We start from the raw sequence: 14308 nt of genomic DNA, 5'->3' as shown, positions 1-14308 counted from the left end.
CCCCCCTGGTGTTCAGCGCACATCATAATGAGCAGTCAAGGGAACAATTTGCATATTAGGCTTTCATTATATAGGACTAGAGGCCTGGTGCACAAATTTCTCCATGGGTGGGGTCCCTCGGCCTGGCCAGTGACCGGGGCCAAGGGAGGTTGGCTAGCCATGAGAGGTTGGCTGTGGGAGTGCACTGACCACCAGGGGGCAGTTACTGTGTTGAGCGTCTGGCTCCTTTGGTCAGTGCATGACATAGCAACCGGTCAACCAGTTGTTTGGTCGCTTAGACTTTTCTATATGTAGATTCCCCTAAGCTAGTTTGGGTCAGTGGATAGAGCAACAGCCCTCAGACTGAAAGGTCCTGGGTTCTATTCTGGTCACGGGCACATACCTTGGTTGCAAACTTGATCCCCAGCCCCAGTCCAGGGCACATGTGGGAGGTAATTGATGTGTCTCTCTCACATGGATGTTTCTCTGTCTCCTCCAAAAATCAATGGAAAAATATCCTTGGGTGAGGATTAACAAAACAACAAAAGAAACCACACTTTTAGGCCCTGGCAGTTGTGGCTGGGTTGGAGCATCGCCTTGAGTGCCACAAGGTTGCTGGTTTGATTCCAGTGGGGGCACATATCTAGGTTTTAGGTCAGGGCACTTATAGAAGGCAACCAATGTTCTCTCTCACATCAATGTGTTTCCCTCTCTCCCTCCCTCCCTCTCTAAAGTCAATAAGCATATCCTCAGGTAGGGAATAAAAAAATAAAAAATAAAAAAAATCTCGAGAACCAAGATGGCGGCATAGGTTAACGCCGGAGTTTGCTGCCTTGAACAACTACTTCAAAAGTGAAACTAAAAAACGGAACGGACATTACCCAGAACACAGGAACGCTGGATGAGTGGAAGTCCTACAACTAGGAGGAAAGAGAAACGCATACGGACACTCAGAGGAGGCGCAGTGCTGAAGTCAAATTCTGAGGTGCAGAGTGCGCGGAGCGGGCTGGCGGCGGAGGGCGCGGTTGGCGTTTTCAATCGGGAGGGAGTCGCAGACTCTGAGCTCCAGATACACGCGAGTCTTTAGGGACACAGACTCAAACGGGAGAAGCGGGACTGTCTGGCTTCGGTCAGAGCGAGTGCAGCTTTCTCTCCGAGGTTTGCAGCGGGTGCTGGGACTCAGAGAGGCAGAGTCCCTGGGGACAGGACTGAGAGCCGCCATAACTGCTCTCTCCGGCCCACCCTATTGATCCTGTGCGACCCGCCCCGCCCAAGCCCTGCACAGAGGCATTTGCCGGATAGCCTCAGGCAAATGCCAGATTAGCACCTCCCTAGAGGACATAAGTTCTCTCACTGCAGACACAGCTGATTCTCATAGCCACTTGGCCTGAGGTCAAACCCTCCCTGGTATTAGCTACAACAATCAAGGTTTAACTATAAGACTGCGCACAAAGACCACTAGGGGGTGCACCAAGGAAGCATAACAAAATGCGGAGACAAAGAAACAGGACAAAATTGTCAATGGAAGATATAGAGTTCAGAACCACACTTTTAAGGTCTCTCAAGAACTGTTTAGAAGCCGCCGATAAACTTAATGAGATCTACAAGAAAACTAATGAGGCCCTTGATCTTATATTGGGGAACCAACTAGAAATTAAGCATACACTGACTGAAATAAAGGATAATATACAGACTCCCGACAGCAGACCAGAGGAGCTCAAGAATCAAGTCAATGATTTGAAATGCGAGGAAGCAAAAAACACCCAGCCGGAAAAGCAAAATGAAAAAAGAATCCAAAAATGCGAGGATAGTGTAAGGAGCCTCTGGGACAGCTTCAAGCGTACCAACATCCGAATTATAGGGGTGCCAGAAGATGAGAGAGAGCAAGATGTTGAAAACCTATTTGAAGAAATAATGACAGAAAACTTCCCCCACCTGGTGAAAGAAATGGACTTACAGGTCCAAGAAGCGCGGAGAACCCCAAACAAAAGGAATCCAAAGAGGAACACACCAAGACACATCATAATTAAAATGCCAAGAGCAAAAGATAAAGAGAGAATCTTAAAAACAGCAAGAGAAAGAAACTCAGTTACCTACAAGGGAATACCCATACGACTGTCAGCTGATTTCTCAACAGAAACTTTGCAGGCCAGAAGGGAGTGGCAAGAAATATTCAAAGTGATGAATACCAAGAACCTACAACCAAGATTACTTTATCCAGCAAAGCTATCATTCAGAATTGAAGGTCAGATAAAGAGCTTCACAGATAAGGAAAAGCTAAAGGAGTTCATCACCACCAAACCAGGATTATATGAAATGCTGAAAGGTATCCTTTAAGAAGAGGAAGAGGAAGAAAACGGTAAAGATACAAATTATGAACAACAAATATGCATCTATCAACAAGTGAATATAAGAATCAAGTGAATAAATAATCTGATAAACAGAATGAACTGGTGATTATAATAGAATCAGGGACATAAAAGGGGAAGGGACTGACTATTCTTGGGGGGGAAAGGGGTGTGGGAGATGCGGGAAGAGACTGGACAAAAATAGTGCACCTATGGATGAGGACAGTGGGTGGGGAGTGAGGGCGGAGAGTGGGGCGGGAACTGGGAGGAGGGGAGTTATGGGAGGTGGGGGGGGGGAAGAGGAACAACTGTAATAATCTGAACAATAAAGATTTAATTAAAAAAAAAATTCTAGAAGAATCCAAAGGCAACAAAATCTCAGACATATGCCGAAGCAATTTCTTCACTGATACAGCTCCTAGGGCACTTGAAACTAAAGAGAAAATGAACAAATGGGACTACATCAAAATAAAAAGCTTCTGCATAGCAAAAGAAACCATCAACAAAACAACGAGAAAACCCACTGTGTGGGAAAACATATTTGCCAATGTCATATCTGATAAGGGCCTAATCTCCAAAATTTATAGGGAACTCATACAACTTAACAAAAGGAAGATAAACAATCCAATCAAAAAATGGGCAAAGGACCTAAATAGACACCTTTCAAAAGAGGACATTCAGAAAGCCAAGAGACATATGAAAACATGTTCAAAGTCACTAATCATCCGAGAGATGCAAATCAAAACAACAATGAGGTACCATCTCACACCTGTCAGACTGGCTATCATCAACAAATCAACAAACGACAAGTGCTGGAGAGGATGTGGAGAAAAAGGAACACTTGTGCACTGCTGGTGGGAATGCAGACTGGTGCAGCCACTATGGAAGACAGTATGGAGTTTCCTCAAAAAACTTCAAATGGAACTCCCATTTGACCCTGTGATCCCACTCCTAGGAATATATCCCAAGAAACCAGAAACACCAATCAGAAAGGATATATGCACCCCTATGTTCATAGCAGCACAATTCACCATAGCTAAGATCTGGAAACAGCCGAAGTGCCCATCTGTAGATGAATGGATTAGAAAACTGTGGTACATCTACACGATGGACTACTATGCTGCTCTAAAAAGGAAGGAACTCTTACCATTTGCAACGTCATGCATGGAACTGGAGAGCATTATGCTAAGTGAAATAAGCCAGTCAATGAAGGAAAAATACCACATGATCTCACTCATTCATGGATAATAGAGACCATTATAAACTTTTGAACAATAATAGATACAGAGGCAGAGCTGCCTCAAACAGATTGTCAAACTGCAGCGGGAAGGCCGGGAGGGTTGGGGGGCAGGAGGTAGGGGGGTAAGAGATCAACTAAAGGACTTGTATGCATGCATATAAGCATAACCAATGGACATAAGACACTGGGGGATAGGGGAGGCTAGGGGACTGTCTAGGGCGAGGGGATAAAATGGACACATATGTAATACCCTTTGTAATACTTTAAGCAATAAATAAAAAAAAATTTAAAAAAATAATGTAAAAAACAAAAAACAACAACAACAACAAAAAAATCTAGCTACACCTGAACCAAGTTAACTTCTCTATGCACCACCACTTGGCTATATCATCTCCTAACTGTGCTAGTGTTAGCTCCTCTTTAGTGGTAGATTGCCACCCCTCCCACCAATTCTCCACAGGACAACCATAATGAGGTTTTGAAAAAGAAAATTTGGCCCTACCCAGTTTGGCTCAATGGATAGAGTGTCAGCCTGTGCACTGAAGGGTCCCAGGTTCAATTTGGTTAAGGGCACATGCCCAGGTTGTGGGCTCAATCCCCAGTAGGGGGCGTGCAGGAGGCAGCCAATCAATGATTCTCTTATCATTGATGTTTCTCCCTCTGCCTTTGAAATCAATAAAAATATATTTACAAAAAGAGATAATTTGATCCTGTCATAGGCCTCCTCCTTTAAAGTTCAAGGGTTTCCCACTGTTCTTGGGATAAGCAAACATCCTTCTGCAGTCCAGTATGGCCTTGCACCTTCTTGTCTCTGGCCACCAGAACTCCTGAAGGCCTTTTAAGGGCCTCACAGGACCTTTGCACTGGCTGTTCCCTCCACCACATTATTAATTCCTGTTTTCCATTCAGACCACTGCTGAAACTTCACTTCCTCAACCCCCCAGACTAGTTCAGTTACTGTGCTTATAACTCTATGTCTCTTTTCTTTAAACCCTTATTACAAGTGCAATGGGCCAAAGTGCTATGTAAAGCAATATATGAAAAAAAAAAACAACAAAAAAACCCCCACTGCATTTCAGTGAATGTTTTCTTATTCCTTTCTTTTTTAAATACTAGAGGCCCGGTGCACAAAAATTTGTGCACTGGCGGGGGTAGGGTCCCTCAGCCCAACCTGTGCCCTCTCACAGTCTGGGACCCCTCGGGAGATAACCACCTGCTGGCTTAGGCCCACTCCCTGGTGGCAGATGGCACACCCGATCCCATGGTGCCTGCCCCATCTCCCTCGGTCGCAGATGGCAGGCCTGGATGCCACACTGGGGCAGGGGTGGCTTGGGATCTTGCTGTCGCCTGCCTGGGTGGGGTGGCGTAGCGGGATCTGCCTGCAGTATGCAAATTTAATGGCCATCTTTGTTTGGTTAATTTGCATACTCTCCTGATTGGCTGATGAGTGTAGCAAAGGTACGGTCAATTAGCATCTTTGTCTTTTCAAAGTGTAGCTATTTTATTGATTTTTTACAGAGAGGAAGGGAGAGGGATAGTTAGGAACATCGATGAGAGAGAAACATCAATCAGCTGCCTCCTGCACACCCCCTACTGGGGATGTGCCTGCAACCAAGGTACATGCCCTTGACCGGAATCAAATCTGGGACCCTTCAGTCCCCAAGCCAATGCTCTATCCAGTGAGCCAAACCCGTTAGGGCTTATTCCTTTCTTTCATTACCTTAAGCTGTTTCCAACTGAAAAGAGAAAAATGTGTATCATCTAACTTATTGAATATTGCCTATAGAATATGTATTTGTATTTTACATTAAAAAAAATGATACTTAGTATCCAAGAAAATGACCCTCACTCAGGTCCCACTGCCTCCTGCTTTAAAAATCAAACTCATTGAGATAGGTGGTTATGAGAAGGCAAGTGGTTTATTCAAGTTGTCAGTAACTCAGGAAGATAGGGGGACTTCTGTCCTCAAAAACCCATCTTAAGCCCTAGCTGGTTTTGCTCAGTGGATAGAGCGTCAAACTGCGGACTCAAGGGTCCCAGGTTTGATTCCAGTCGAGGTCACATGCCTGGGTTTCGGGCTCGATCCCCAAGTGACGGGCGTGCAGGAGGTGGTTGATCAGTGATTCTCTCATCATTGATGTTTCTCTCTCTCTCTCCCTTTCCCTTCCTCTCTGAAATCAATAAAAATATATTAAAAAACAAACACCCATGTTAAAATCTCAGTGCAGGCAGAGGTTTTTATAAGGAGAGAGGAAGCACAACTAAGAGATCAGGGGGAGGGGCTGTGGGTGCACTGTCTGTCCCAGGAGTAAAGGTGGGGAACTGGAGGGGAGTAGGAACGTGCCGCTTCTCTTGAGAAAGGAAAGAGGGAGCAGGGGAAGGGGGAAGGGGGAAGGGGGGGACTCAGGGGGGGTTGCAGAGCTCGCTCTCTCTCTCCAAACAGTATCTGTGGATTTACAGCTCACGGCTGGCACCAGCAGCCCCTCCCCTGAAACAGGCTGCTCTAAGCCGTAATGAAAGCTCGGTAAGAAGTGAAAACACAGAATTTATTTACAGATTTTAATAAAACACAGGGCTGACTATAACCTTGAGAAAATGCAGAATATAAAACCTTTATTGCTTAACTGAAATGTTAATTCTTGGTTACAACTATTCAGATAACTGCTCCATGTAGGAATCACAATAGTCAACATTAAGTACAACTTTATTACCATATATTTCTTAAGATAAGATCATTCATGGCACATTGCCCCTTAATCCCTAAATATGCAGTTAAAGGTGTTTTCAGAAATGACTAGGAAACTGATAAGAGAGCTAAAATAATTTCTGAAGTCAAATAGATATGAATCTTGGCCAGAGAGCTCCTTAATTTCCCACCTTCTATAAACAGCTTCACAAATCATATGGAAAATCAGCCTAGATGTAAATGTAATAAACCACATTTCCTGTCCATTCTTGAAGCTGATCTTTCTCAAGAAACGATCGAACAGCACCTGTCTTTGAAGATGGCAGTAAGGCCTGACCCTGATACTCAAGCTCTGGTTCTAGATCAGTTTTCTGTGTTGGACTGGTCAGGAGTCACTTCCTTCAGCATCTTCATCAATGAACTTAAGTGATTATGTGTTAATATTATCTTCTCTTTTATCTGGGAAGAGAAATACACACACACACACACACACACACATATCAGGGCATCTACCTCTTAATTTACTGATTCTAGAAGTCACTTCAAATTCAAGCTAGTGATTGGGAGCTGGCAATTTCTCAACACATTTCATTAATACATTTGTTCTCTTTCTAAAAGAAGTTTATGCAACAAAGAGTACAATAAGATCCTCAGATATAATATTTCACATGAAAAGAGACTAGCCATTGCTACTTTTATCTTCCTCCTTCCCACATCTATCACCAGGTTTAAACTCTAAAAATTGGGAAGGAAGACAAGAATAAAGTGGGGCCCTAACCTGTTTGGCTCAATGGATAGAGCGCCAATCTGCAGACTGAAAGGTCCCAGGTTCGATTGCGGTCAAGGGCATGTACCTTGGTTGCGGGCACATCACCAGTGGGAGGTGTGCAGGAAGCAGCTGATCAATGTGTCTCTCTCATCGATGTTTCTAACTCTCTGTCCCTCTCTCTTCCTCTGTAAAAAATCAATAAATATATTTAAAAAAAAAAAAAAAAGAATAAAGTGGGTAAGAGAGCCTATGGAGATAGAAGCATCAGTTAGTCCTCTCCTTTTCTAGTGGCAAGATTTTATCTTTTTGCTAACTCTTTGTTCATAGTAAAAAAAAATGCCTTTCTTTAATATTATAATGGTCTTCAGAAGTAGCTCTAGTTGTCAGGTTTAGAAGAGATATTTGTTGCAATTCGATAATTTTCAATAGTTCTTTCACCGTAGAATAGTTGTATTTAGAACCAAATTTAGTGTTCTTCAGCATACAACATGTACTTAGACTCATAAATAAAAATAAACTTATCATGGAATACAGAAAAATGGATGTTTTCTGTTGAAGTCATGGGTAACAAAATTAATCTTATTTCCATAATTTGCAAGGTACACTAAATCTATTTTTTAAGATTCAAGATATAAAAAATATACAAAATTTATCAGAAAATTTTTCTTAAACAGGTAATTCTTACTGGGGTGCTCCTGGACATGATCAATCATTTTTCTTTTGCTTTTAAGAGATTTCTCTTTGTCTAACTATATTCCAGCATTTTATCTATGATGTGCTGAGGTATATTGATCTCTCTGCATTTTTAAATATATATATTTTATTGATTTTTTACAGAGAGGAAGGGAGAAGGGTAGAGAGTTAGAAACATCGATCAGCTGCCTCCTTGACCAGAATCGAACCTGGGACCCTTGATTCCGTAGGCTGATGCTCTATCCACTGAGCCAAACCAGTCAGGGCTGATCTCTCTGCATTTATCCTTCCTGACCTTGTTGAGGTTTCAAATATGTAGATTAATGCTTTCCATCAAGCTTGAAAAATGTTTAACCATATCTCCCTGAACATTTTTTCTCCTTCTTTCTTTCTCTCCTTTTTTGTGCTCTCATCAATAAAGCATATTTAGGTGTGCTTGATGTGTCCTATAGGTCTCTTATAGGCTCAGTTCATTTTTCTTTTTTCTCTCTTCTTCAGATTGCATAAGGTTATCAATGCATATCTCTAAGTTTGCTGATTCTTTCGTTGGCCAGTTCAAATCCGTTGCACACATCTAGTGACTTTCATGTCAGTGTTTGTACTTTTCAACTCACAGGATTATTTCTTTAATTATAATTTCTCTCTCTTTAGGGATAACCTCTATTTGAAGAGACTGTCATCATGCCTTTCCTTTACTTCTTTAAGCATACTTTTCTTTAGTTTTGGACATATTTATATTAGCAGCTTTGTAGGCTTTTTCTTCTAAGTCTAATATTTGGGTACTTTAAAAGGCAGTGTCTGATGTCTACGTTTTTGTTGTTGTTAATTATCACCCAAGGATATTTTTCCATTGATTTTTAGTGGAAGGGAGAGACAGAGAAAGAAACATCGATGTGAGAGAGACATATTGATTGGTTGCCTCCCACACAACCCTGACCAGAGCCGGGGATCGAGCCTGCAACCAAGGCACACGCCTTTGACCAGAACCGAACCTGGGCCCCTTCAGTCCACAGGATGACACTCTATCCACTGACCCAAACCAGCTAGGGCAGGGGTCCTCAAACTGTGGCCCGCTGAAAACATTTATCTGGCCTGCCGGGTGTTTTTGCCGCCGCTGCCTGTCCTGCTTAGCAGCCGACTCGTCCCGGGCCCGCAGTGCGCATGTGTGGAATGTCTGAGGGACAGTGAACTGGCCCCGTTTAAAAAGTTTGAGGACCTCTGAGCTAGGGCTCGGATATCTACTTTTTATCCTGTGTATTGGGCATACTTTTCTTTGTGTGTCTAATTTTTTATTGAAAATGGACAATTTATTTATCTATTTTTTAATGGACAGTTTAGATAATACATTGTAGCAAGTCTGGATACTAAACAGGACACACATCCCTTCCTATAGTGGTGGTTTGCTCATCTGTTTAGAAAGTTGGCTATTTTATTGATGCTTGTTTCCCTCCCAGTGTGCAGCCTGTCACTCCTCAGAGAACATAGCCTTGGGATGACTGGTTTTAGCAAGGCTCTCTCTGTCACTTCCCATGATCTCTTTGTAGGCTGTCTGCCTCCATTAGCATCACACCCAGCTATTAACCTCCACTAACTGCTGGCTGATTGCTCTATTGTTTTCGACAATGCCCTGGGACATAAATTGCTCCATAGTCTAATCCAATTAAATCCAGACACTCAGTTAGGGATAACCTTTATTAAAGCCAGCCCTTTTCTGTTCCAGCTCCAGGAGGCCTGCTCTTGGCTTATTTCCCCGATTCTCTCATAAACTAGTCTAAGGTTTAGCTTCTTGCTCTCATAGAACTACCAGCTTCCTTTTAATTGCTTACTAGCGAAAATCCCCATTGTTTTGGGCAGTACCTTTAGAGTTGAACATTCCCACACAGTTCAAATAGCCAGCTCTTCCCAGACAAGAAAAAGCTGAAGGAATTCATCATCACCAAACCAGTATTATAAGAAATATTAAAGGGACTTCTTTGAGGGGGAAGGGGGAATCAATAATAAAATGGCAATAACTACATACACATATCAATAATTACTTTAAATGTAAATGGTTAACTGCTCCAATCAAAAAACAGGATGGCTAAATAGATAAGAAAACAAAGCCTGCCCTGGCCGGATGGCTCAGTTGGTTGGAGTGTTGTCCCATGCACCGAAAGGTGGCAGGTCTGATTCCCGGTCAGGGCACATCCCCAGGTTGCAGGTTCAATCCCAGGTCGGGGTGTGTACAGAGGGACTGACTGATGTGTTTCTTGCACATCAATGTTTCTCTCTCTCTCTCTCTCTCTTTTTCTCTCTCTCTAAAATCAATAAAAACATATCCTTGGGTGAGTATTAAAAAGAAGAAAGAATTTTTAATTAGCCTGGTGCCGTGTGGCTTGGTTTGTTAGCGTGTCATCCTGTGCACCAAAAAGTCCCAGGTTCGATTCCCGGTCAGGGCATGTAGTACCTGGGTTGGGGGTTAGATCCCCACTCAGGGTGTGCGGGAGGAAGCCAACTGATGTATCTCTTGCACATCCATGTCTCTCTTCCCCTTCCTCCCTCTTTAGAAAAAAAAAATCCATTAAAAAAATTGTTGGAGTATCATATCATTTCATCATTCCCAAGTTCATTGTTACAAATTATCAGGAGTTGTCTAGATTAAAGAATACACAACAATCATGAAATGTTACCTCTGCAATCTTTTCTGGTAGAGGCATGTTGTGAATATCCATCTCAGATGCATTTACTATGGCTTTTGTTTTTAAGAGATAGCTAGAGAGAAAATAGAAAATTATTATTAGACCAGTTAAAATGATCAATGAAGCAAACTTGCCCTCTAAAGCAATATCTGTCAAGCAAAGACAGCCTGTATTTTGTAGAAAAAACAAATTATCAAGTAACAAATCATCAGAGAGACACTGTCCTCATCCCACCCCTTGCCAATCAGGAATACATGAGATAAAATTAACCCAAGAGAAATTAGAAAAAAAATAAGGGTGATAGGAATAATCCTGGTGAGTATAAGCTTCACACTCCATTAGATCATGGAGCACAACTAGAAGAAACAGAGTCACATTATGAAAAATAACTATCTGTTGGCTACCCAGAGCTATTCCTCAGTTCTTTGGTATTAACAGAACTTTTAGGACAGCAGTGTGCCCAGTCCTAGAAGATGAACCATAACTGTTCTAAGCCAATTGTGGCAATCTTATTCCCTACTGTCACATACTTGCTGTCCTAGCTTAGGTGATCATGTGACATAGTGCTAACAAAAGATCATTCCTTTTATTCCCATACTTCCCATGGATTCAAATCTCAGCTCCTCTATCTCTCTGAGTCTCGGTTTTCTATCTTATGAACTTAGTGAGGTAAGCATAGCTCCTGGCACAAACTAGGTCATCAATGGCAATTTTTGTTCTTTTGTTTTTAATGATCAAGAAAAGACATTTTTTTAACCTATTGATTTTGAGAGAGAGAAACATTGATTTGTTGCTCCACCTATTTATACATTCACTGATTCTTTTTTTTAATAGACTTTTATTGATTTCAAGAGAGGAAAAGAAAAAGAGAGAGAGAGAGAGAGAGAGAGAGAAACCCGAAACCTGGTATGTGCCCTGACCAGGAATAGAAGCCTACACCTTTTGGTGTACAGGATGATGCTCCAACTGACTGAGACACATAGGCCAGGGCTTTTTTTTTTTTTTTTTTTTTTTTTTTAATTGATCACAGAGAGAGGAAGGGAGGGAAAAAGAGAAAGCTAAAATCTTTTTTATGAGACAGTGCCTGACTTGAACATCTTCTGTGGTGTGAACATTTTGCCTTTTCTGGAAGATCTTATAAGATTTATTTGATAAAGAACATCTAGCCCTAGCCGGTTTGGCTCAGTGGATAGAGCGTTGGCCTGCGGACCGAAGGGTCCCAGGTTCAATTCTGGCCAAGGGCACATGCCCAGGTTTCGGGCTCAATCCCCAGTTAGGGGCGTGCAGGAGGCAGCCAATCAATGATTCTCTCTCATCATTGATGTTTCTATCTCTCTCTCCCTCTTCCTTCCTCTCTGAAATCAATAAAGAAATATATTTTTTTTAAAAAAAGAACATCTATGTCACTCTGGCTGGTGTGGCTCAGTTTGTTACGAGTCCTCCTGTGCACAAGAAGCGTTGCCAGTTCGATTCCCGATCAAGACACATGCCTGGGTTACAGGCTCCATCCCTGGTAGGGGGCATGCAGGAAGCAGCCAATTGATGTTTTCCTCTCACATCAATATTTCTTTCTAAAAATCAATTTTAAAAAAAGAGTAAGTCTACTCACCATTCCATTTTATCACTGGAAAGGCAGAAGTGACCTTTCAATGCAGCCAGGGCAGCATGGGTAGAATACAGATGGAAACCAATGGGAACCCCACAAGAACTACAGAATAAAAGGTTGTAAGTGCTGGAGGGGGAAAAACACAGAATACGGGTAAGAAAGGAAATCTGTAAATACAAGATAACCAGCATTATGAATGCATTCCTAAGAACTATGCTATAATAGGAATGTCACATTCAAGAAAGTTTAACTCAGCCCTAGCAGGTTTGGCTCAGTGGGATAGAGCGTTGCCCTGCAGACTGAAGGGTCCCAGGTTCAATTCCGGTCAGGGGAACATGCCCAGGTTATGGGCTCATGCAGGAGGCAGCCGATCAATGAGTCTCTCTCCTCATTGATGTTTCTATCTCTCCCTTCCTCTCTGAAATCAATAAAAATATATTAAAAAGCCCTAACCAGTTTTGCTCAGTGGATAGAGCGTCGGCCTGTGGACTGAAAGGTCCCAGGTTCGATTCCGGTCAGGGGCATGTACCTTGGTTGCGGGCACATCCCCAATCAATAATATATATATATATTTAAAAAAAGAAAAAAAAAAAGGTTAACTCAGACTTTAATATAATTACACCCTAGATTACAGATAACCTTGTGTATTCTGGCCACAACAGAAATCATGGATGCAGAACTAAGAAAAGTAATTTACATCTGAAAAGCAGAAAGAGAGCTAACTAATCAGATTAACATTTAAACATATAAAACTATATAAAACTATTTAAATTAGCTACCATGACAAAATCAAGTTGACCTGGGCTTACTAAACAATTTATTAATAGAATTCAAATCAGGATTTTTATTGTGCAGATAAAACAAAAAACTTTTTTTAAAAAAATATATTTTATTAATTTTTTACAGAGAGGAAGGGAGAGAGATAGAGAGTTAGAAACATCGATGAGAGAGAAACATCGATCAGCTGCCTCCTGCACACCCCCTACTGGGGATGTGCCCGCAATCCAGGTACATGCCCCTGACCGGAATCGAACCTGGGACCTTTCGGTCCACAGGCCGACGCTCTATCCACTGAACCAAACCGGTTAGGGCAATAAAATATATTTTAAAAAATAAAATAAATAAAATACATTTAAAAAAATAAATAAAAACCAACGGAAAAATATCCTCGGGTGAGCATTAACAAAACAAAGCAACAACAACATAATTTTCTCCCTTTTCCTCTACTAGACATACCTTCTTAGCCTCACTCTACTTGCACAAGCCACAAGGGATATGTGGCCCTCAAAGAGATCTTAAAATCTATCCACAAATACAGCTTTTCCATCGATTATTGCTTCAAGTTCGCAGAAGACAAACAGGTAAAAGGAACATACTTCCAATACACGGTATGGGCGGAATAAACTTTTCTTCCAGCGCAAGATCGCTCCTCGGAATCATTAAGTCAGGACTGGAGACCGATCAGGAGTCTCAGCACGTACCTGCCTTTGAGTAAACCTTCAATGCCAACCAGGAAGGGCGCTTCCAAAACAACGTTATTTGTAACCCCTGTGAAGAATTAAAAAAAAAAAAAAGCGGTCAGAACCAGTACCTGTGCGGCCTTGAAGGGAAAACCTACTCCTCCAGACAGGCTCATCATGGCCACAATAATCAAGAACAGTTCCCCCCAATTTCCAGATATTCATTCCGTTTTCTTCCCCAACCGGCTCTCGGCCACCCCACCCGGGGCCCCCTCCGCCTTCCCCAGACGCTGCCCGCACTCACTGGAGAAGACCACGGCCCCGAGGGCCCGCGAGAGGTCCCAGGCGAGGTGCACCGAGTCGGCGAGCACAGCATGGCATCGCGCGCACTGGAACACCGCGCACCTCTCGGGCCGCAGCCAGGCCGGCAGCCGCGGGCCGGAAGGCGGCTCCTCCGTCCCCAGCCCTGCGGAACCGAGCGGCGAGGACCCCTTCACCACCTGCGTGTCCCACTCCATGGAAGTCGTAAAAGAGGATCCGTCAGCTGTCTTAGTGCCATCACAAAAGTCAGCCTCCCGCAGCTTTGCATACCGAGAGCGATGCCGCCGCAGCCGAGCAGCCATCTTCCCGCGACCGCCGCCGCCGGGATTTCGAACGAGCACCAGGCCCCGCCCCAAACACGGGTCCTGCGTCTTCATTGGACGCCGCGAGCCCGGGGCCCTGCAGCGCAGGCGCGGCCTGGACACGCCCTTCGGCTCCGAAGCATCGGTGAGGGGTGGGATAGAATGTGCGTTTGATGAGGGGATCAGCCTTTCTATTGGTCAGCTCCAGGAAACCCCGCCTTCGGTA

General features: G+C 43.1%; 1 protein-coding gene across 1 annotated transcript; it reads right to left on the bottom strand.

Annotated features, from left to right (window-relative positions):
* Window positions 1-6096: 6096 nt before the first annotated feature.
* OIP5 (Opa interacting protein 5) lies at window positions 6097-14212 on the bottom strand. Its single transcript, XM_081099502.1, has 5 exons — window positions 13764-14212; window positions 13481-13547; window positions 12003-12125; window positions 10385-10466; window positions 6097-6712 (listed from the first exon to the last, which is right to left on the bottom strand). Exons 1-5 carry the CDS (start codon window positions 14155-14157, stop codon window positions 6617-6619), a joined length of 762 nt encoding a protein of 253 aa, XP_080955628.1. The 5' UTR covers window positions 14158-14212; the 3' UTR covers window positions 6097-6616.
* Between the last annotated feature and the right edge of the window lie 96 nt (window positions 14213-14308).

The sequence above is a fragment of the Myotis nattereri genome (assembly GCF_964212035.1).
Source record: "Myotis nattereri genome assembly, chromosome: 1".
NCBI classification, from domain to species: Eukaryota; Metazoa; Chordata; class Mammalia; order Chiroptera; family Vespertilionidae; genus Myotis; species Myotis nattereri.
The sequence above is the reverse complement of the archived record's forward strand: the minus strand, read 5'-3'. Positions and strand labels throughout refer to the sequence as shown.